At 39.1% G+C, this 25064-nt stretch overlaps 1 protein-coding gene across 3 annotated transcripts in view; it reads left to right on the top strand.

The window, feature by feature from the left end:
- Nucleotides 1-2521: 2521 nt before the first annotated feature.
- The window catches only part of LOC128371280 (glutamate receptor 4), a 144005-nt gene continuing 121462 nt past the window's right edge, over nt 2522-25064 (top strand). For all 3 annotated transcript variants that reach the window (XM_053331559.1, XM_053331558.1, XM_053331560.1), the window contains exons 1-2: nt 2522-2612; nt 8785-8943. In XM_053331559.1, coding sequence (XP_053187534.1) covers nt 2522-2612; nt 8785-8943 — 250 coding nt within the window. The remainder of the gene's footprint in view (nt 2613-8784; nt 8944-25064) is intronic.

The following is a 25064-nucleotide window of genomic DNA, read 5'->3' as shown; positions in this document are numbered from 1 at the left end:
GGTGGTCTAGCAAGAACAGTGTAGGTGGGAGTCATATTTAAAGGGACCGCATTATTGTTAAAATGACTTTGATTGGTTTGTGACTCATGAAGTATGCTGATTCAATAAGTGGCTGTCTGCGTGAACTAACGCATTGCTTTATTTAATGTTCCACACATTTCCATTTCTTCACTACAATTGTTCAACAGATGAAGTCCATGAACTCCCTGTGTTGTGATACGTGTAAAGGCCCATTTATGCTCAACGTTAAATATGGATACAGATGGAGCCTTCTGTCCATGCTCCGCGTTCATTTCGTCCGTATTTCTGCACGTTTCCATAAAGCTTACGGATACGGACCAAACGGAACAGTACCACCGGAAACCATGGGGGGGGCAGTGTTGCTGTCACTACTCTATACCTAGTTCTAGTGAGACACGAAGAAGAAATAACAATGGTGGAACTTTTTGAGGAAAGGTTTTGAGAGTTGGTTAGAAACTTTAAACATATGGTTTTTGTCTTTTATGGAAGAGGAACATTATCAATATCTCCTCCACAGTGGCCATGTTTGTTTTTGAGTTTGTTGTTGTCATAAACTTTTGACTCTGTGCTGCCCCCTGGTGGATGTATTGTTTAACGTATAACATTCTGCTATACATACGTGCTGAGTCAATTTTCAATGGAAGCCCCTTTAAAGCCGCGTCAAGCTCCACAGAGCAGATCGAGCTAGAAACAGGAAATCACATACAGAAACAGCATATAGCATTCAATCAATTTTCTCACAATCGTATTTCCTCAATAAACACGAATAAAACAGAGTACACCCGGCAGAAGATGGAGCAAAACATTCAAGCCCCAGGTAAGTGGTGTAGGTTTGTTAACAGCCATCTTCGCCGCTGTTCAAGCATCTACTGCACATTCAGAAATTCCCAAACTTCGTTATAGGCGGAGGTCTATGATTGTCTGGAATTGCAAGACTTATCTCAGTAGCATTTTCTTGGCTCCTGGATCAAGCATCTAGTGGCCATTAGAGGAACTGCAGCTTGAGACACCTTCCCTTCAGTCCAAAGCCTGATTGACACTTTCTAATGAATAAAAGACAATATTAGACTATGATAACATTGCAACACTAGCACATTTATACTTAGTTATGAACATTTCCCTCACCTTCTTTATACCAAAATAACAATATTACTACTGTGGTACTGTACTAACCTCCAAACATGTTTGTGTATGATAAAGCTTGATAATTTATCACACCCAGCTATCAGCTATTGTTACATCTGCAGAGACCTTTAAGGGATGTGCAGGGACCTTATTTTGTTTGCTGGGTTCCAACCAATAGTGCTATAAATCACAACTGTCCCATTTATTTATTGAGGTTGTGGCTCCATGCATGGAATCTAATGACAGGAGGCAACCTGAATATAAATATTTATATTAGCTTAAAATACAAAATGTGCAAAAATGTTTACATATCATATCATTCATCACTGTCATATATATATTTAAGCAGGCCTATAATTGCACTACTTGTACCCTGTTTAATAGACATTGTATATTTTTGTTTCTACACTATATATGTATGTATCTATTTTGCTTGTTTCCTTCTACATAATAATGATATATTTTGTTCTAGTTTTAGGATTCATGTCCATTTGTGTACCTCCTGAAACCCACCAATGTGTGCCTAAACATTCATGGCCAATAAAGATTCATAGAGGAAAAACGATAAATTAAACTAAATGACCCAGTGCAAAGCTATTTTTTATAATCCTGCAAAAAAGTAAGAACAGAAGAAGAAACCAAAAGCCTACTTATGGATTTGTTGTAGCTTCTCATTTAAATCCGATTAATTGGGGCCATTTATGCATTTTTAAATGACACGTTTCAGCACCTTTACAGGCTGCAGAGAGGCTTTAACAACATTTATCTGCTACTGCAAAGAGAACAGCCCTTATATCTGTAGTAATCTGTCACATTGGAGGGAAAAAAACCCAACAAACAAACAGAAATCTCTTGTCAGCAATCACTCATCAGAGATATTCACTGTGTGTTTTTGTACATCAGCGAGCTCTGGAAGTTTTTTGGTGTTATCTATAAATGAGCTTCGGGGGACTTTTTACGCCCCTCCTGCCTGCCCCGGTCGGAGTAAAAGGCGCATGTGTGTTATTGCTGTGATGTGAGTTGAGCCGCATCCAGACGCACTGGCCGCCGCTGGCTGATGCCACCCCCCCACCACTCACTCCCTCCCTCCCTACCTCCCTCCTCCCCTCTTCTCTCCCCTCATCTTGGTGGTGTTGTGCGCAAAATCTCCAGCGCCGGACGGACGGACGCAGTTTGACGGTACAAAACGAGCGGCACTGCGGGGGGATATCCAAGAATAAAGCATCCAAAAAGCAGACATGGATATTTAACGGGCTTTGATTCTTATTTTTTTATGTCTTTGTCTTTTTTTTTTCAACCTTGTGATGTTGCTTTTGCCCCGGAGGTGTTAATTAAACCTGCTCGATGTCTCTCATCAGTTTATAACCGAAACAAAATGAGGATTCCTTCTCGAGACTGGTTTCTGTTGATATTCTCTGGCTTTTTGGGAATGACAATGGGTGCTTTCCCGAGCAGCGTTCAGATCGGTGAGTGAAAGCTTTCATGTTTTAATTCCTCCTAACCAGAAAATGAATCATGTGCATGGATGTGTGGACGTCCTGTCATTTAACACCTCAGCGCCGCTCAAAGTGGAAACTGCTGCTATATCCTCCACAGTCTTTCATTTTTCTTGCCTGATTTTTTTGCGTAATTGCAGACGTGGTTGTTTCCTCTGTTGGTGCTGTGCATGTTTAACACACACATACACACATATACACACACACCTAATGCGCTTTGTATCTGCAGGCTAGAGTGTGTATCCCAGTGCACTCCGCCACTGCAGCAGATCAGAGCAGCAAAGTGTGTGTGTGTGTGTGTGTGTGTGTGTGTGTGCGTATTCCCTATGCAGGCTGCCTGTGCATTGACTGCTGTTAACACTCTCATAGATCCCGGACCTGGCGCTGCAATAAACCTCTGCCATGGTCCCACAGATCGTACAGCTCCAACATTTCACTCAGTTGCACTCTTGAAAAATAAAAGCAAACAAACAAAAAAAAAAAGCATCTCCATGTTTTCTATTTGAACAACTTAACAGTGTTTGTCATAGGAGGAAATAAAAATGATGGATTGATAGTTTTCATTTCACCAGCAGACAGATTGACGTGGCTGATTTAAAGGCAGGGAATGAAAAGAAGGGCAAACTGTGACCTCCAGTTGTTGATCATCACAACCCTCCCCAAAAATCAATTATTAGAAAAGCAGTCATGCTTTTTATGGTAAAACCCTAACAGTTCAAAGTGTTATAACCTTTTTCTCTGGAATTAAACATTAGCTCAAATAGACTTTTTTTTTTTTTTTTTTTTTTTGGTGGGTTTACCCCTCCACTGCATCCCGGCATGTAGCGGAGTTCAGGCACATCAAAAGCAGTCAGGCTGATGAAAAATGACAAGCTGTTCAAATGATTCTCCTTGTCCTTTTATATCAACGTGATACTCGAATCCCCCCGGTCCCTCCAGCGAGGGTCAGAGGTCAGGGTCTGTTACAGAACAGCACCCCTAGAACTGAGGACACTTGATCAGGGTGAGGGGTTTAAACCTGGCTCTGTGGAACTGCTGTGCAATCATGCTTAACATTATTTTGCTGCTGCAAGCAAAACTACAGATTTTTGCTCACATTTCTGTGCCCTTTCAGACCCTTGATGTTTTTTTCACATCATAACCGCTTCTCATTATCATTTGGCAAAAAGCACTGATGCAAATGATAGCAAACATTGTTGATGTAATAGTGGTGCCATCATATTTTCTGTGTCAGCCGTGGTTATTGACCTCTGGGAGAGTAAAAATCCACACTGTGAAGTATTTCATCACCCAGCAGACTTTATTTAACACGTACGTAACGTAATTTTGAGCTCCATCGGCTCTCAGAGAGGGCAAACATCTCTCCAACCAACACTCATCACTGAAAAATCAACACTTATTAACAGTGGAAAATTTGCCTTGTACACATGTATCCATCACAGAAACAAGTCTACAAATACATTCATGGCCACGACCACAGATGAATCCTGACACCACTGACACATGAGAGATCCTGAGAGTTACTGATGCCAAAATTCATTCATGCTTTTGTTCATTAATTTTCCAGACTGTTTTATTTCTTTTGAAGGCCAGGGCAGGGCTGGAGCATGTCCCAGAATGCATTGCATGGAGGGCAGGGGAGACATCCTTTCAATCCGTCACATCCAAAAAAGCTCGAAATATGTTCTTAGAATAGAAAAGACTAACCTAAACAGCATTCAATACATTTATATACAGTAGCACGCTCAAAGTGAACCAGGATTTAGAAAACTGACATTCCAGGCAACATTAAGAAGGGCTTTAAGACTTTTGAAAGGATTTACAGGTTTGTTTTCTGAAGGATGCTGAAGCTATTGTCATGTCTACAGAAGATCCTAACATCATCTGAGTAGTCTGTGTGTGTGTGTGTGTGTGTGTGTGTGTGTGTGTGTGTGTGTGTGTGTGTGTGTGTGTGTGTGTGTGTGTGTGTGGATAAACTGAGGCTGTGACACTTCAATGAGGTGAGACCAACTGAGACCAGTTACATCACCACACATCAATAACTTATTCACACCTCATATTAACATTGGATCCGTATATATAGATGTCTTATTGGGATTAAAAAACAAACATAGTGTAAATGCACAAAAAACTCATTGTAATCGGATTGGCTGGACACATCTGGCAACCCTGTCTCCTAGAAATAATGTCCATTTACGACTGAACTGCAACCGCAAATACATTTAGCAGGAAGCATAATGCAAGCTGAATAATGTTTTCTCTCAACATAATGAGAAAATGCTAAAATTGATGTATTTGGCAAGAATGTAGACACTGAACGTATGAGTGATCTGATCTTGCAGCACAATATCCGCCAATAGAAACTACAGCACTATAAAACTGTTAATAGCTTTATTTAGGCAGTTGATGTTTGGGGAAGGAAAACTCAGCAAAGCACTACAATCTTCCTCTAACCTTAACCAAAGTGCTTATGTTGTCTAAACCAAACCACACACAGGTTTCTTGAACACCTATCCACTCTGACTTCAGTGTGATATATAATGTAGCACCTGTGAACATAAACCAGGCAGCATATATGGAAAACAATTTAATCATATATAAATATAATATCAAGGAGACAGCTTTGCATCTGGAAGTCACAGGGTTAGGGTTAGGGTTAGGGTCATCTTGCTATCTCAAGCTACAGACAAGCACTTCTTGACCAAAGCAAAAAAAAAGTAAAGTATGTGAAGCAGCATTTTCCCATAACTTTAGCCCAGTTAGCTACTAAAAAGCTACTAAAGAGTAGTTTATGGCTGCCATCCACCTTGCACATTATAGCGGCCTGTTGAGAATATCCTACATTGCTTCCCTTCAACCTGAGACACACCATGATTGTTTACAATACAGCCAGCTCCACCCACCTATTTTTCAACACAAATTTGCCTCAGGGGGGGTTTTAAAATCTGTAAAGCAATACAACATCCTCTATCCTTACACGCTCGATTCAGATAAGGAAATACTCTCCAAAATACCTTTTAAAAAATTGAAGAAACCTCAAAGGAAGAATCGCTCTTCCAGGACATGCAATAGTCAGTGTGTACAGAAAAGACCAGGTTGCAAAATTACCGAAATACAGCATGACAAAAACAGGATAACAAAATTATAGATAGATTGATAATATCTGTAGCAGAATTGAGATAAAAAAAATTTAAAAAACAACAGCAGCCCAAAAACCCCACCAGGAATAAATCCAGTGCTCAGATGAAATCATTCAGATAACACACCATTTGGAAATGGGGTCAAAAACAAAGAGGATCCTTGGAGTCTTGTTTTTTTTTTTTTTTTTTTTTTTTTTTGCAAACCATATGGCATTCATGAAACTTCAAAGTCTGGGTAGTTTTATACTGAATCTCATTTTGTCTTACATCCAGCAGAGTGAGAGAGAGAGAGAAGGTCATAACTGAATAAGTGGGATTTAGGCCAAAACTTGATATTATTACCTTCTAATCAGTAGCGAGGGTATACGTTTTCACATTTAAATTGTGCAAAAGGACATTCCTGCTGATTGGGAGCCAAGATGTTCAAAAATGTTCACACCATTTTTTTCAAACCCGCAAATCAGGAATTAACACCTTCTGTGAGCATTTGGTGTGTGTGTGTGTGAGTGTGAGTCAATGGGATATGAAATTATCACAGTTACACCACAATCAAAACCTGGCTTTATCTTATCATTCCTAGATCCACAGAAGGGATTTTCATGACTGCGTATCATAAAGGAAAATATTAATACTCTAAAGTTTAGCTTTTTACTATAAAGAGGTCAGCCATAAAAAGAACACACTGGCATTTTGCTTTAAAGGACAATTACACTCGTCACGTCCCTAGAAATATAGCCTTGAGTTAACTTTTAAAATGTGAAACAAACTGCTTCTAACCTCAAACACCACTGACATTTGCACAATCGTGAACGACTTCGTCAAGATCTTATATATTGAACAAGGCTGTAATGTCAAAAAGAGGAAAGCAAATATAAATAAACCAAGAGCATGGTTCTTGAAGCTGCTTTTGCATAAAATAAAATCCAGAGGTGCTCCAGAGGAATATTAGCAGAATGTTATATCACGATTTCTTCATGCATTAATATGAAACAGACATATTTTAGACATTGGACGGAGCTCAATATGTCACTAAGCCCTAGAGGTGCCTGAAGAATTACGAGTTACTATATTGTAGCATTAAAACTGAATTGTCAGCAGTAGGATATTGGCAAAGTGATTTACCAAACCAATATTGGCCCTTTATTACTCTTCATATATTGACCAGTCAGTTCTATTCACCTCTAATATGACTGAGGTTCCTCACTGATCGCAGCTGCTAAAACCATCATCATCAGTTAAACCATAATAAACTTTTGGTGGCAGCCTTTTTTAAATTGAGATGGTCCTCACAAGAAAAACAGCTTTAATTGTTTGTTCTAATGCATAAAACTACTTAGATTCACCAGATAAGGTAACCCCCTAGTGGCTGTGTGAATTATTACTCGTCTGCCAGAAGCAAAGACAGAAGTAGCCTGAAGTACAGCTCTATTAATCCTACTGGGGGAAGAAGTCAGTCTGGATGGATGGGTCCATAAACTGTTGAACTTAGACTCAGGAAACCTGCTTGTTTCCCATTTTCTGCCACTTACTTTGTCTTTTAAACCATGACTGCAATCTTTCCTGAACCAACCAAGTTGTTTTTAGCCTGTTTAGATAGTGGCTGAAATATCTTTGTAACATCTGGATGGATTCCTATGATGCCTTGGTACAAATATGTTTTCCTCTACCACCACCAGGCTATTCATTCATTAAAAACTTCATATTTAACAGACTTATTGGTACAGAATTTGGTACAGGCGTCCATTGTTCCCCATGGACGAATCCTAATGTCTTTGGTGATCCCCTGATTTTTTCGTTTTGCACCACCAACTATTGGATTGATTACCATGACATTTGCTACAGATGCTCAATAATGATAATATTGACTTCAATAATCCTCTGACTTTTCATCCAGCACCATCATCAGGTCAAATTTGATCAATACTTTGGGTTGTGACGAAAAAACCTGCAAAACTTAAGACATCCCCATCAGCTGCACTTAGTGCCAATTAGCAGATGTTTTCATACTAACACAATAAGATACAATGTTGAAGATGGTAAACAACATCCACCTCAGAGGATCAGTGTATCTAAGTAGTCTTGTTTTAACCATAATAAGGTAGTTTTGGTTCCCAAAGCTAACCATACCCAAGCAATAATAGTAGTTATATATATATACATATGTATTTTTTAGCTTGTCAGAACACTCATTAATGACATTGTGAACATACTGTATACCATATGTGATAAAATAGTCTAAATTTAAGGTTTGACTGTATCTCAGGGCCTTTTTCAATGTATGACACAATATGTTGTATATTCATTCTACTATTTGGTGCTACAACTAATAATGAGGAAACATGGCCGCCATGGACTGTGGATTACAATGATGGATGTAAAAAGGGCGTGACAGTATCTCCAAAGGGACAAACTAAGGCTGCCAATACACAACATACAGAACTACAATCATGTTACAACAAGTGGTATATATAAAGGAGAGATTGTACTGTAACCCCTGTGGTTTTGAAATTCTTTCATTTTGGAAGGCAATAACAACAACAACAACAAAAACTGTTGTCATTTAGTTTTGATAGAGTTGTCACCCGTATCGTTCCACTTGTGCTCCTCAAATCAGCAAACCACCAGGGGAGGAATGGTTTAATTTCAAGTTTGAAATCTTCCTCCACAGAATATGTAGAGGAATCATTACTGTGATAATAGGTTTCATTTTCACTGCTATTATCTTGTAGTGCACAGTGAAGATAGGTCAATACTGCTCTGAACACGGTGACCGACTCTGGTCAAATGAGGGTATGCTGCTCTAATGTCAGATGTTTTTGGGGGTGTGATAGGAGTGTGCGAAGACCTGTGTCCCAGAAGAAATGGCTTTATTTGTATTCAAAAGAGTGAAAATGTGTAGATGATGGTGAGATTGTTTCAGCAGTTATATAGAGTGGGTTCTTCTCTGTTGATTGTCCGTCATATGATCCTCATCAGACCTGTGTTTCTCCCCCTCTGTTTAGGCGGGCTCTTCATCAGAAACACTGATCAGGAGTACACCGCCTTTCGTTTGGCAATCTTCCTGCACAACACCAGCCCGAACGCCTCGGAAGCCCCGTTCAACCTGGTGCCTCATGTGGACAACATCGAGACGGCCAACAGCTTTGCTGTCACCAACGCCTGTAAGTTGAGTTTATTATCGTAAAAAAGGGAAATGAGGATTCCTGCACAGCAAAAGTGTGCAAGATTATATACATTAACAACCATTTGAGGCTTCCAGAGGATTTTATGTAGATGCATGATTTATAAATTATCTTTAATTGAAGGATAATTTGAGGGTTTTACCATCATAATCCTATAAATAATAATAACATTGTACTCATTAAGTTAAAGGAACCATCGTTATTATCTTATGTTGGGATGTAGGACTTTCATCCTCTAAAACTACAAATTGTTGCATTTGCATTTTGTTTGTGTTTGCCTTAAAAACAAGATGTTGGTTGGCTTTTCCTCTTTTTTTGCTTTGGACACTGTTTTCCCCTTGTTATGGTAAGCAAGACTCACTGCATCCTGATTCCAGCTTAATTTATCACACAGTCATGAGATTGGTATCAGTCCTCTCATTTCATCCTCAGAAAGAAAGCAATTAAGCACATCTTTTCAAAATGTTGAAGTATTTCTTTACTTGCTGTGAGATGGGATCCAGCAGCATCTCTAAAAAAAAAAGAAGTCAGAGACGACCAGACAGTTTTTAAACAAAAACCCAGATTAGCCAAACTTTGAAAGAGAAAATGAAGGTGAACGGCAAAATTTAGTACATTTACATGCACTTTAGTGTCCTGATTTTGATCATATTATATGATATTACGTTTATATTTAATGTCAGAAACCTGGTTATTTAAATCCCTGTACAGTAGACATGATCTTAACAGTATCCAGGTATACAGGTGTGTCTTGATTCCTCAATATCTCAACAGAGAATGATCAGACACCTGGATAAAGTGCCACATTATCCTGTTTTTTTATCGGGGCACTCCAAATAACATATCCAAGTTTCCTAAAACTGGGACATGGCCTCATTCAGTTTTCTGAAACCAGGATAAGATGGTTACATGTTAGAAAATTGAGGATCTTCATGTACATGTGAATGAATGAATGTATACCCAAACTGTCAGCTGTAAACACCTGTCATAGTTTACAGTTGTATTTTATGGCTGTTCATTTGGTTAGTTATGCACACACTGTTTTCCAGACATTTAATTTAGTTTCACATCTAAATAAAGTGGTTCAAATTATCTGAATAAATAGTTGTTTGATTGTGCAGCTTTCCATTTTGGACTAAGGCGTTGTTGTGTTCCCAGATTTCAGTAATTAGTGAAAACAATGTTATTATAACTGATAGAAATTAAATCCAAAACTACTGAAATAACGCCCAAGTTGTCATAAATTAGAATATCATTTAAATGTTTGGATACTTTCCGGCTCTAATATGATTAAAACGATTATAATGATTATCAGTATTAGTGGTGGTAAAAGTAGGCGTAATGGTGTAAAGAGTAATAAAGTTAAACTATAATAATATAATGGGTGTGGGCATGTGTGAGATGATGTAGCAGTTCAGCTACTGTATAACTGTGAGTGTCTGCTGGTTCACATCTGATCAGAGGAAAGCTACACATGCTGATGGCGACAGCTGCAGTAGACACACACATACACACACACACACACACAGCATATACACACAAACAACAATCACACACTGCCACAGTTAGATCTCCTAACAGTAGTAGGCAGTGATTTTTTAGTGATGATCCCCAGAGAAATGTCCTCTTTCTTTCGTCCTTCCTTTCCTTCTTACTTTCTGACTGTGAGTGAGTGTGTGCCTCTCTCTGTGTGTGTGTGTGTGTGTGTGTGTGTGTGTGTGTGTGTGTGTGTGTGTGTGTGTGTGTGTGTGTGTGTGTGTGTGTGTGTGGAGGAGGTGGGGGTTCCTGCAGAGGCCATAAAACACTGCAGCCTGATGTCTTCTACTATCTATGGTGCGATCTGGTGTTAGAAAAATCAATGGCTAAATTAAGCAGAGAATGAAGTGCTGTTATGTTTGTTGGGTAATCGAGGGCGTGTTATTTATGTGTGTGTGTGTTTGTGTGTGACAGTTTTCAGAAATGTTCTCATCTTGCGATCAGAATAAGAGAGTAACTATTTCACGTAACCATCTCAGGCCTCATATGTCCCCATAAAGGATTTGGTGGGTGATAATCTAATCTATATAATCTCAAATGCAGACCCAAACCAACACCTTCATTATTGTCCAAAAAACTACTAAAAATATGTCAGTCAGCAAAAGTGTAGCACTGAGTAACATGTTCCATCATTACGAAGAGTTTAGTCATGTCAGTTTGTTTAGAAACGGCCCCAAAAACTAATGACAGCGATCATATTTTCAGTCTTCAGAGAGTAGTTCTGTGTTGAGAGGTTGCTGCACATGCTCAGTGTCATGTGCCTTACACAGAACTACTCTCTGGAAACTGAAACTTAAAAAAAAACTAAACAAAATGTGACTAAACTCTTCAACATTTCAACCAGTGCAGCATTGTGATTCTTTAATGAAAACATTACACAGAACTACTCCCTGGAGACTGTTTTCCTTTAATGAATCACACCGCTGCAGTTTGGTCACATTATTTTGTTTAGAAGTTTTTCAAGTTTTCAGTCTCCAGAGAGTAGTTCTGTGTAAAGTCAGAAGTAGGTTTATGTTTACAGAGCTTTGGTAGCTTGTTTTCCTACATATCATAACCTTTAGGCTTTGTATTGAAGTTATTTATAATGTCCAATATAGCACAAAGTTGAGAAGTTGCTGCACATGCTCAGTGTCATGTGCCTTACACAGAACTACTCTCTGGAAACTGAAAACTTAAAAAAAAACTAAACAAAATGTGACTAAACTCTTCAACATTTCACCCAGTGCAGCATTGTGATTCTTTAATGAAAACATATGCTTGCCTTACACAGAACTACTCCCTGGAGACTAAAAACATGATCGCTGTTATTAGACTTTGGAGCCGTTTCTTAACAAACTGACGTGACCAAGCTCTTCATAATGAAGGAACATGTCACCCATTGCTACGGTGCGGCTCACTGACATGTTTTTAATAGTCTACGGCACAGAGGAATAAGGTATATCAGGCTTTGGTTTGGCTCTTCACATGAGATTTGTTGACAATAAGAAAAATATAAAAACTCTCCTCTACATTTCAAATTACACTGAGGACACTTCATCTGTATTTTCTATCACATCTCATTAATTTGAATGATGTCTCATGCTCAAGTTTTCTATGGCTGCATCATCACAGCAAGTGAAAAAGGTCTAGTTCTTTTCCACAACATTATATATGCATTTCTCTGATGGGATCACCTGAAACCTTGAACCCATGCTGACGTAAGCGTTCAGCTCAAATCTCCTTTTAATCAAAACCAACGTATCGGTAAAAGGTTTCGCTTATTAATGACCTTCTGAGATGAAATTACAGTAGATAAAGCTTTATTGATCTCTGTGGGGAAATGAATTGTGGCTGCAGATGATAGAATAATGTAGAGAAACATTAGAAAAGTAGGTTATGAGCACAAGAATAGAATTGAAGATGAGCAATTAAAATACATAATGTATATATATTCATGCACATAAATATGCAGCTGACACTTGAAACATATGTAAAGTGGACTGCAGGGAAGAGCATGAATATTGATGCGTGGTCTTTGTTTAAAAATACATATTTAGATAGTTTATTTGGATGAAATCTGTACACAACCACCATGTTCCAGATCCAAACTAGTACTTAAGTGCTTGAGTTTTTTTTTCTCCTTTGAACAACCTACTTTAAACATAGTCAATCATTTTGTACAGAAGAAACCACGGTTGCAGAACCTGAAGCAGCTTTTATTTCAATAATCCCTCCGCACTTGTACACTTGCAAGGTTACACCATCCTCGAAACAGGCATTTTATGTTCACCCGGTCAATACCGACACTGAAATGAGGCAGTAAGACAGGAAACGGCTGTTAGAGGAGCTTGAAATGATCAAGACTATGAGAAGAGAGAGCAGCAGTTATTTTGTAGCAGAGGCATGGGGTGAGGCTAAACTATATATTTCCAGGAACAGAAGAAGAACTATGGGATTTTTCTCCTCTAGTCTAATGGCTGCACAGTCACAGGATGTGAGTCTGCAGCCCATTGATTGGCCAAGCCAAATCAGAGCAGAATTACATGAGCCAATCAATGGCTCTGATAGCTCAGGGCCAGTGGGAGAATCTGAGATCGAACCACATCGCTTGTTTTCACCCCTCGTTTTTTTTTTACATTTCCCCTTCTTTATTCTTTTTTTTTCTTTTTTCTTTTTTGGCTTCACACTCCATTATCAAAGGCCCTGAGATAATGGTTATGAATAGACAGCGTTAGCATGTGACGTTTAAGGGCATAGCGTACATTTGGGAAGGGGAGATGAGAGACGGAGCTAATTTGTGAAGAGAGATTAGGCCATTCAGCGGCTCGACGTGCTGCTGTCAGGAAGGCTGATGGGGATAATTGGTGGGAGGACGGGGACAAATGTTGTTGTATGTTCCCATTGTCACTGATAATCATTCTGTGGACCCAGACACTGTGCTACATTTGATTAACAATATAGACTCTGTATTAATCACAGCGGGGTTAGTGATTTTACTCTATTGTAAAGCTACTCATAACATATATTTAGTTGGTTATCTCACAACTTTTAAAAGGTCCCACTGTTGGCATTTTACAGAGCAACACACTGCATCAACACCAAGTTAATTGTGATGCCTCGGTTGTAATTACCATTAACAAATGAGAACACGGTCAAGGCATTTGTTAGTCTTGTGTCGCGGAGGTGGCATTCAGTGTTTCCCACAAGCTGAGAATTTATTTGTGGCGTTCAGCTCTGTGGTGGAAAATTTGGCTTCTGTAAAGAAAATGGACTTTCAGGGATTGTTTGTCTTTCACAAAAGCAAATAGATGGAAATCCAAACATGCTACTGTGCTCTGCTCTTTGTGTGTTGGAGCATCATACTTTTGCTCAGCTCATCATATTTTACTCATTAGTTTGCTTTGTCTTGTCTAAATGGTCAATGTGGTTTTAAATACGTATTTGTTTTTATTAATGCTGAAGATAATGGGGGATTCAAATAAAGAGGAAACCCATTCTGAATCTTTAGTATAGCCTACTGTACATACTACTCATCACAGTATACTGTTGTTTCTGCAGCTAATATACCCTAAATGACTACTGCATGTGTCATACTAACCAGAAATGATGTTGTGTCATCTAACAGGGGAGATGTTTTTTCTTCCAGCTGTTTCCTCCTCTGTTTTTCTTTTTCTTTTTCTTAAATGAGATTGCAGAAAATCTGGATACTACCAAGTCTGTTGCACTGTTGGACAAAAGTGTTACACACAGAGACTGACCACACTTAATAAATATAAAACCTGCTAAGAATTTAGTGTGATTTTTTGTATTACACAAGCTGAAGTTACTGCAGTCATTTTTAAATTCTAGACACAGTGGCTTTATGTTTTATCTTCATGTCAACAAATCCCATAAAAAGACCAAAAACAATGAATCGATCCTGTTAACATGTATTGTATGTGTAGCCATACTCCTGTGTAGCCATAGAACTCCATTGTTGTCCAAAAACCTATTATAAACACATCAGTGAGTCACCCTGTTGTACTGGGTGACATGCTCTTTCATTACCATGAACACACTCTGTGTTTCTTTTGAGTCAATCCTGTGAACCCTGTCCTGCTACGAAATACACACCAAATATGTGTTAATCATCTGCTGAGAACAGAAAGCAAATGCACTATTTACTCCTGTTTAAGTCATGTTTGCTAAAAACTTAAAAAAAAGAAAAAGAAATAAAGTATATATTTGGGCTTAGAGCTGAGTCTCACAGAAAGGCTGATGAAGTTGGACATGTTGTTGGTTTTAGTATTTTTAGGGGATTTGTTTAGAATAAGACTACGTTGCTTTAGGGAGAAGAAAGAAAACACAATTAAATGCACTCTTGCACCTCACAAATCCAAGTTTATTTAGTACGATGACATACATCCTATTAAATCTATTGTTGCTAAATGAAATTGAACTCAGTGAACGGAAAATTAATTTTCTGGTTGCAGTGAAGGAGGCACTGTGATTGGTCTCTGTCCATCCATTTGTTATTTCATTTCATTTATTTGCACACAGCATGACTATGACACTAATTATATGATTTTGTGATAATGGGACATGCTGTGTCTTACTACTGCATTTTGACATTTTAAAAGAGGTCATGAGGTCAAAACTGTGATGCAGCTGTTACTAACTGGCCTGGAGGATGATCGGTTGTGGGGAGTGAAATGTTTGGCGTTGCCTTATGTCACCTACAAATGATGCATGATGCATCACTTACATCATGTTTAACTTAGGCTAAAATCTGTGATCTGGAATAATTTGTTTTTATTGCGTGCACAAATGGATGCAGATTTCAGCCTGTCTGTGCTTCTGTGCTTTTTTGTAAACTGGTGTTAAGACGGAAAATCTCTGTCTCTCACATATAGCCGGTGTGTGTGCCGGAAGACAAATGCCAAAGCAACAGACTGCTTGGTTGATTATGAAACACAGAGCCAGCATGACGACGATTTCATGGATCTCTGCCTGGCTGTCAAGGTGCCATTTCTAGTGATGTGCTGAAGTTCAGGACAGTCAGAGTGACTGTGTAAGAGTGCCTGAGTCCTTGAACTTGAATGGCTTCTCAACCATTTGTCACTTGGAAGAGAGGATATGTCCTCTGGGAATTCAGACAGAAAGTCCCCGAGAACATTCAGGTGTTTCTGACGAGAGTAGTGAGCGATGCCATTCGATTAACATCACCGGTGAAAATGTTCTCTGACAAAAAAAAATGTAGAAAATAGATGGAAAATTGAGGCTCTGTGACCGTATGGTGCAAGTGAAATGCTTGAGAACTTGGGATATCCCATCTATTTTCAGCACAATACTCGCTGATACACTTGAGAAAAGTGCCTCACTGAGGAGCTTTCACCTCAGATAATTCTCTAAGCTGAGATTCTTCACATTGAAGTGGAATAAAAATGAGGAGTATACGTGAAGAAAATAATTGAAAGAAGAAGTATTTTTTTCTTTGTGCTTTGTGACAGGTTGAGACTGCAGTGAAACTCCACCCATCGTATTTTACTAAAGGGGATTGTTCGGTTTAGGATTTTTTCCCCATGTTTTCCAGAACATCCAGTAATGTAGCTTAGCAAGGCTATTGTTACTGTTCAGCATACTTTTAAACTGCATACAGAGGCTTGGAAAAGGTATCCACATGTCGCTCTTACACCAAAACATTAGTGTGATAAAATATCCCAGTTTCCTAAATCTTTATTGTTGTTTAAGCTCTGGGCTAAGACATATGTGTGGTGTTGCGTCTGACAGTTTTATGCAGGAATTTAACAAAGTTTTAGGTCTTTTTAAGTCTTCAGCATTGTGTCAACGTATGTAACACAACTATCTAAGCTCAAACATCCTCTCACTAGCTTTCCAGAAATGCATCTTCATTCAGCAAACGGAGCAAGCTCAGCAGCCCCGCCTCCTAAATGTTGACTGAGTGTAAAAATAAAAAGGGTAATTACTGTTAATTAAGCATGAACATAACTTTATTATAACATTTAATTTCTGTTGGTGTGGCCATCGCTTCTATCCGTAACATATTACCCACTAACTGAGATCTTTGAACTCATGATGTGTATGATATGATTTATTTATAGATTACAGACATAAACCAAGGGATCCAAAGGATAACATGTTAAAATGAAAAAAATTACATTACATTTACATTTCAAAGATGTTAAAATAGAAAGAAAGAGAAAAAAAGACATTCAACATTCAACATTGTTAAAAACAGGTCCAAAAGCTCAAGAAACAAACGAGTTACGGTTTGTGTAGAGAGTTTTTCACACCACAGAAAAATATGTAATTAACCACTCAGCTAAATTTGAAAGATTTTAAAAATCGGCAAGTTTCAAAATTGTGGAAAAATAAGCCATATTCTCTGCTCTGAATCAGCATTTTTGAAGGTGCAAGTTTGAAGGTGCTCCAAGTTAAAAAGCATCACGCAGACATGATTTATATTCATAGAACAGAGATGATATCAGCAGAAACAATAAAACATAAGGGAATATAAGTGAGTTTTACGAGAGGGGTTTTTAAAAATCTCAGTTGAGCTGAATAATCTGACTGTAAGATGTAAACTTGGTCTCCCATCATCTTGAATCAAGCTCTGTGAACGTCCAGGTTAGCAGATCTGAGAGACTTTAAATTACTTTAAGGACACAAACAGCGATTCAGAAATGTACTCAGGGGCTCCAACGTGTCGATACTGATAAGTAATAACCAAAAAAAAGTCTAAAGTCTTGAATAAGGGATGACCTGCTGAGGATATGGATGATTTTAATGTCTGTAAAACTGCACACAATTATACTGTAGCTACATTTAAACAAACAATCCTGCAAAATCCTTATTCATTCCTTTTCTAAATTTGGGATGGGGAGATGATTGGATAGAGGAGTTGAGTGAACTGAGGAGGAAAGATGAGCATTTCTCAATGTAGCACACAGACAGAATGAATAAAGAGTTGGAAATAGGATATTGAATAAATTAACCTCAAAGAGATGGAGGAAGGATTTCAGCGAGCTGTATTTAATCAAGGTACGCAGTTTGGGTGAAAGTGAGTATTAGAATCTCTAGACCTTAATTATAAACTCCAAATTTAATCAGGATTTGGGGCGGACTCTGACTAACACTGTCATATAAAAAAAAACAAAATGAAAACTAATCAATATGCCTCTGAGTAGCTTCTCAGTGGTGTGTGTGTATGTGTATGTGTGTTTGTGTGTGCTTGTGTGTGCTTTTTCATCTGCAGTTCATTCATCCAGCTGATCCTCGTTGTGTGTTACACGGTAACCTTTTAACCGCACAGCCAGACAATAGCTTTAAAGGCAGCTTGAGGGGGTGGAAGGGGTTAATTTGACCTCCTACATGCTGCCCCTGCCTTCGCCTCCATTGAAACAGTGACATCTTAATCTGCATTGAGTCATTTATATTCAGCATGGCACTCTGACTCACTCCAGATCCAGATAGCGAGCAGCCTGTGCTCCTATATGCACTCATGCAGCATTGGAGAATCTGCATTTTCTCTGCTGCTCACACGTGAACACATGCCTTCCTTGTCTGTCCTTGAAGTGGGGAAATGCTCTCCCGTCTGTGTATTATGTGTGCCTTTTTGTGTGTGTGTGTGTGTGTGTGTGTGTGTGTGTGTGTGTGTGTGTGTGTGTGTGTGTGTTTATGTGTGGGCTTGCATGCAAATAATTCAGCTGTGCAGCATGTTTAAGCCCCTCCATGGGCTTCAATAAGAGGGGGCTCTTCTTCTCTGTAGTACTGCCCTTTAAATGGCTGCCCGTGCCCCTCATTTGTCTGAGGATTCTTCTTCTGATGCACGGGTGAATAAAATCCAGGCCTTTTGGCGATGTATACTTGTATGCGTAATGACTGGTGTTAGGAGAAAAAGGATGGAGAAAAGGCGCAGGGGGCGCGAGGGGAGGAGGGGGACACTAATGAGAGATTAATGTGGTGAAGCAGGGAGGAAGATGGAGGATGTAAGGGGGGTAGAGGGAAGAAAAGGTGATAGCGAAAAAGGGATTTTTACAAAGAGGAGTCAGCCTGGTATAATGTAGAATGGAAGCATGTTAATGTAAGTATTCCTCCTCATAAAATACTGCTTTTCAGCTGTATTTGCATTTATTACCTGTCCCTGAAATGGGGCGCCATTAGTCATATGCTGCTAAATTTAGTCAAGACATTTCAATGAAAAGTGCCCCCTGCATTGCTGTTTGTGTAGTGGGTGAAACGCAAGGACGTCCATTGAAAGGATCCACTTTACAGTACTCTTTACCTCATATAATAGTCTGAAACCCCTCAAATACACTGATTTTTTAGTCCATTTATTGGGTAAAAGAGTCTTAACTGATGCTTCATGTGATGTTTAACACATTTCTAACATCGACAAGTTGAGGTAAAGAAGTAGAGAGTTTCATAACTGAATAAATAATTTGACATATTTACCCTTTACCCAAATAAATACATATATTCTAACATATGTAAAATAAAACCTACACTATGTATGTAGGCTCACAATGATTCTACATCAGTCTGACTGATTCAGCATCTCTGCTTTTGTGGAATAGAGAGAATAGAGACAGCTAAACCACACTGATACAGATTGAGCTTGTTTTTTCTTATGTTGCACCCACATAAACTCAAGAAGTCCTTAAATTTAAAAAAAAATGCAAACCTTTTATCTACATTTTACAGCACAGAGATGACACCTTAAATGCACCACAGAATGTAAAATAGTGTATCTTAGATGTAATTTCTCCGCTCTGACGGTTTCTCCATGTTCTTCATTCAACTTTGTCTCCTCCTCTTCCTTCCCATTCCACCTCCCCCTCCTGATCTATGTACTGGTTATGTAAGTGGCCCCCTGAGGTGTGTTTGTGTGTTTTTGTGTGTGTGTTCGTGGAGGTGTCACAGGTTGAGAAAGAACTCTGAGGAGTCGACTTGCAGTGAACAACACTTAACTCCTTTTGGGGGGTGAAATGAAGGTTAATAAATAAAAGCTATGTTAATGCAATCCTCCAGATGTAGTTTGTGTCATGAAGTTGATAGTCAGTCTGGGGAGGATTGACTTTAGTTATATCTTACAATGTTTTAACAACAGATGTTTTAATACATCAATTAGAGCAAAAAAGGAAATCATGGTTTCCATAGACAGAAAGGTTTTCTACATGTAGCCATTGTCAACATAAGGGTTAGGGTTAGGGTTGGGGTTAGGGTTAGTTTTAAAAACTTGAGCTGACACCCAAAACTCTTGTGCCAAAGCTGATATTCACTATTATTCAAATTAACCATTTCCATGCAAAAAATCATGAGCACAGTGCACCAACATGGCATCATTGTGACAAATGATCTGAAACAGCATTTAGACCATAATGGGATGTTAAAAAGCTCTCCACTGAAATATCCCATAATGAAAAATATTCAAATTCACCTAAATTGTAATAAAGTCTATGTAATGTTTCCTAACTAGCAGTAAGACAGAAGAGTACTTAAGTTAGAAAACTGACTCACTGATGTTAGTAACTCGTCATTTGTCTTCATCTACTTCACCAAAACCACCAATATGAGTGTTTTCCGATCTGACATCCCTTCAGCAGGACCATAAAATGTGTCAGCCGCCTTTCAAAACCTTTACAAATCACACACAAACACGATTCGCGTGACCGTTTTCTGATCTGGTTCTGCTTTTGTTAAGGTTCAGGTTATGTGTAAGCACAAAAAACTACCTTGAAGGGGAAAGATTATAAAGCTTGACGCAGCAGATGGTTTGATACAGAGAACCATCTGAGTAGTCGTCCTTGGATACTGTTTGGAAAAGGGCAGAGGTTTTTTTAAACTTGGCAGGTGACCATCTGTCTGTACCTGTCTATCACTGTTTTTTACCTTGTGACGGAGCTAAATCCTTAAGTGCATAAGTTGAAGCCTGACAAGACGGATTTTTGCATGATCTTGCAAATCCAGCAGCCTTGCAAGGTAAAATATATAAACTAGAAAGTCTGACTTATCCTCCTCCTCCTCCTCCCTGTTTCAGACTGTGTACGTCTGTGGCAGTTCTTTGTCCTTTGGCCACCCATGACCTTATGTAAGGGATTGGTCTGAACTTGGCCAGAGGGGTCCAACAAGATTCAGAAAGAGTAAATATGATATGTGTGTTTGTGGAGAGGCATGGTTCAGGGTGCACATCAAGTTCATGTGAGGAAATCGACGCTCACACTCAGCATTTATTAAACAACAAATGGCTCCTTCAGTCCATCAGGGATGTCTTTTTCCATTTGAGTCTCTGTGTTCTCTATAGGCCTGAACGTCAAAGCACTGACACAGCAATTCAACTTCAGTCTCCATAGAACACCATTGCGTCCTCGGGCGAGTACTGTCCGTAAAGCACCTTGAAGTCCTCGATAAATTTTGTTATATCCAGTTTTATCCGGTAACCTCCCTCCCTTGAGATAACATACGGTCCTCTAAGTTCTTGGCCAAACTTAGCGAAAAACTGCCTCTGGTGAAATGTTTTGTGACTGGGCTTTCCTCTGTTCAGTGTGACGCTGCGGTGGAAAGAGTTCTCCTCAATTGCCCTCTGGCTGAGTTCAGTGAAGAGACTTTATTTAGTTAATTTGGTAGAGAAGGGTCGTATGAAAGGGAAATTACCAAAAAGAATTACCATAGTTTCCTGGTCCGCCATCAAGCCACTTTGTCAGTTTCACTGAATCACTCGGGGCGAATTTCACTCTCATTTGCATAAAACTTTAAACTTTAAACCCTTTTTTCACACGGCCGGTCAGTCCCGTGTTGTCTGGAATCCCACAATGCCTTATGAAGCGTTTGGGTCCAATAGAAAATTAATGCAGCTGAATTTTCCGGTGGGTCTTCACCGTTACACTTTTCAATTGTAAGAGAATAAATTTAAGTTTTCCTCACACTTATTTTTTAGCCGTGGCAAGGAGGCAATATTGGTCTCACAACCTAAAAGATGCTCAAAATGAAAAGAAAAACATTACCCTTATCAAACTCACCCAGAAACTAAACATCTTCTTCTTAGTTTGACCATTTAATCATCAAGCAGTTTCATAATGAAATCCTGAGAGTCAGATGTTATTGCACACAGAAGGGTAATAATGGTTTTCAATCTTCCAGACCAGAAGCAGTTAGTCATTTGGCAACACATGCTGAGGTTGTGTTGTGTTGCATGTCAAACACCCCCCCCCCCCCCCCCCCCCCCACACCTCTACATTCAGAATAAGTCATATGAATTGAACATTTGAAGTGTCAGCAGGCCACGCTGGACAATGAAAAGGTAGATAATGATGCAATACCAAGAACAAGATATGCTTAATTAGCTATGGCTTCTGTCATTTGAAGGCAATTATTGAACATTTAGACGCCATCAGGGGTGTGAAGCAGCTCCTTCCACCTTCTTACTCAATTAGAAGGCTATTTTTGGATTTCTTCTGATGATTTTCTTTTTTCCCAAACTAGGACAGGAAGTCCTGTCAGTTACTTTGTGCTAATCATTTAGAGATTGCTGCTCAAACTTGAGCATCTTTGAGCTCCCATCTGAATTTCAATGCATCACTTTGAGAGACTTGCAGAAACAGAACTAGGTAAACTTCATGATGTAAGTAAACAAGTGCATGATTTGCCTAATGAGCGGCCTGGGTCTACCTGTATCACCTCGTTCGTGTCCTCATGTCATCCTTTGCTTTTTTTTGAATGGTTAATATTATTCTGCTCTTTATTTTGCTTGCTTGTGGAAATTAGGTGAGCTGACAGAGCTTTCTGTTGATGATTTTCTGTATATATTATATTCTGTTGTGACAAGACTTGGATTTGGTGTCCTTTGAGTCAACGTTAATCAACTGAGGATGACCATTTGTTGTCAAGAAGAGTCCAAAATGAGGTGGGGAGCTTTTTTTTTTGCAGATACTTCTCATCCAGCACCTATAATGAATTTAAACATACCTGCTGATGATTACCTCAGGAGTAATCAGTTGTTTTCCAAATTAAAACCTCCCACTTGCTACCTTTTAGATGCTATTATACCCCACAGTGCAAAGAGATGCATGGACCAATATAATGAAGATACTGTTATTTTTAGAGCTTTACCATTAGTGGCACTAGAAATGTAATGCTATATCAATGGATCTTTCATTACATTATAAAATCCTTTGTGTATATAATGGTGCTAGAAAATAGTTGATGTAATGTTTGACCTGAAGGCACGAGAAGGTCTATCGCTGTTCTTACTCTTCGGAGCTGTAGCCACGGTCTTCAGGGACAAAGGAACATGTCATCCAGTGCAGCATTATGGCTCACTGATGTGTTTTTAATGGTTTTTAGGATGACAACTAAGCTCTATATCACAGAGGAATAAGATGTATCTGACCATGGGTACATGCGGTACTTCTTTTTTTTTTAAAGTATATTTTTTTGGGCTTTTTTTGCCTTTAATGTTCAGGACAGTGTAGAGAGACAGGAAACAGGAGGCAGAGAGGGGGGAATGACACGCAGGAGAAGACCGCTCGGCTCGGGATTCGAACCGGGGTCGCCCGCAACGAGGACTATAGCCTCAACACATGGGGCGGGTGCGCTACCCGCTGAGCTATGCTCAACCCCGAGGTACTTCTAAGTATGATGAGTTCATTGTTGGTTTGGCTTGTTGGCAATAAGAAAAATATAGAAAATCACCTGCCATGTCCTTTTAAGAAGAAAAAAATGGATGGATTCATTAAATAGCTGACATCGTGACCCTAAGGTTGCACTATTAGTGGGCAAATATTCTACATAAATTATTTTCATCTGTGATATAATAGAGATGATGCGGTATGAGTGGCTGCATGAGTGCCTTCTGTCTGATATGAAGGTTTTTTATTTCTATCGAGAGTTTAACCCTCCTGTTGTCCTCGAGTCAAGGAAGGAAGGAAAGGAGAGAGGAATGAGGGAAGGAAGGAAGGAAAGGAGGGAGGAATGAGGGAAGGAAAGAAGGAAGGAAAGGAGGGAGTAAGGAAGGACAGAAGGATGGAAGGAGAGAAGGAAGGAAGGAAAGGAGGGGGCAAGGAAGGAAGGAGAGAGGAAGGAATGAAAGGAGGGAGGAATGAGGGAAGGAAGGAAGGAAGGATGGAAGGAAAGGAGGGAGGGAGAAAGGAAGGAAGGAAAGGAGGGAGGGAGGGAGGAAGGAAGGAAGGACAGAAGGAAGGAAGGAACAGTCAAAACAGACAACACGAAGGTTAACTCAGTTCTGAAGAAAACTTGAAACACTAATTTTTCCTACAAACACAAACACACCACAAACCTCCAGTAAAGACACATCACATGCACACACAATATGTTTCTAAAGCTTCTGTGCAAACCGGCTTGAATCCACGTCGACCTTCAAACAACCGTATCAGTCAGCTGCTAATATCAACATTGTTCATGCAACATTAACGCTAATGAAAGCCTAACGGATTGAAGTGGATTGCTTTGCCAGACAAGAGAATATTTTAAGAGACCCGACAGAGACAGAGAGGTGAGTGGGAGGGAAATAGCAGTAGGTCTGCTCTGGGATCACACTGAATAAGTCGTGTGAATTCACAGATGGGTTTTAACAGGAACACACACTCTGGCCAGGGGAGTTATTCTCACACGCACACGTCGTCATACGTACTGCACGCATGAGGCGCTATCACAATTCAGAAATGACTGAAAATAGCTGCAACACTCCCGAGTTAAATTAAATTTCAAGCTTCAAGAGATCGCTTTGGTATGTAAATCACGCAGAAAGAACAGTGGCATGTTTAATTGTAAAAATCATCATGATAAAAGTGACTGGAAGGAGAGAAAGTTGTTGTTTTTTTTTAAATTTAAAGGAACATTCATCATAAAAGTGAAATTCCTTTGCAGCTTCAGTCTTACTTCAAGCCTACTAGCCTCACTTGTGTTGGCTAACGTTATCTGATGTTAGCAAACCTTAGATATTATTGTTGATGATTATTATGTATTATATATTATTATTGAGTCTATTCACTGACATGCTACTGTTATAATCATCCTGGTGTATAGAAAGCCGTAACTAATGACTATAATAATGATCAATTAATCAGATTCATTGGTTTATCGTTTGTTCTATACATCTGAAAGCAGTGATAATTTTCTGTCACGGTTTCCTAAAATCCAAGGTGACATCGTCAAATTGCCTGATTTGTTACGCCAACATTCTGGAAGAATTCTGGCTGGAAGTTAATTAATCTGGAAATTAATAAATTAGGAAAAATAGTTACTTTAAATTGTTATTTTTCTGTGGATCAACTCTAGTAGTTTATTTCACCTTTTCCTGCTTGTGATCCGACTCCTCTCACTCTCAGTAAACTATGCATCTCTCTCGAGTGTTTTAGTATATTTCAGCTCATTGTTTTGGATTTCCAGCCACATTTGTTTTTTTAATGCTTCGGCAAGTAGTTTAAAGTGTATTAAAGTTAGTAACCAGCTTGTGGAGTATTTCGCAGCAATTGGAGGTGGTGGAGACCAAATCAGAGCTAAAAGAAGAGTAAATATTGGAATTACATCAGGTGGACACAAACCCGAAATAAATGTTAATGTTACTC

Source organism: Scomber japonicus, chromosome 13 (genome assembly GCF_027409825.1).
Source record: "Scomber japonicus isolate fScoJap1 chromosome 13, fScoJap1.pri, whole genome shotgun sequence".
Taxonomy (NCBI): Eukaryota; Metazoa; Chordata; class Actinopteri; order Scombriformes; family Scombridae; genus Scomber; species Scomber japonicus.
Note: the sequence above shows the minus strand (reverse complement) of the source record. Positions and strands in the feature narration are given on the sequence as shown.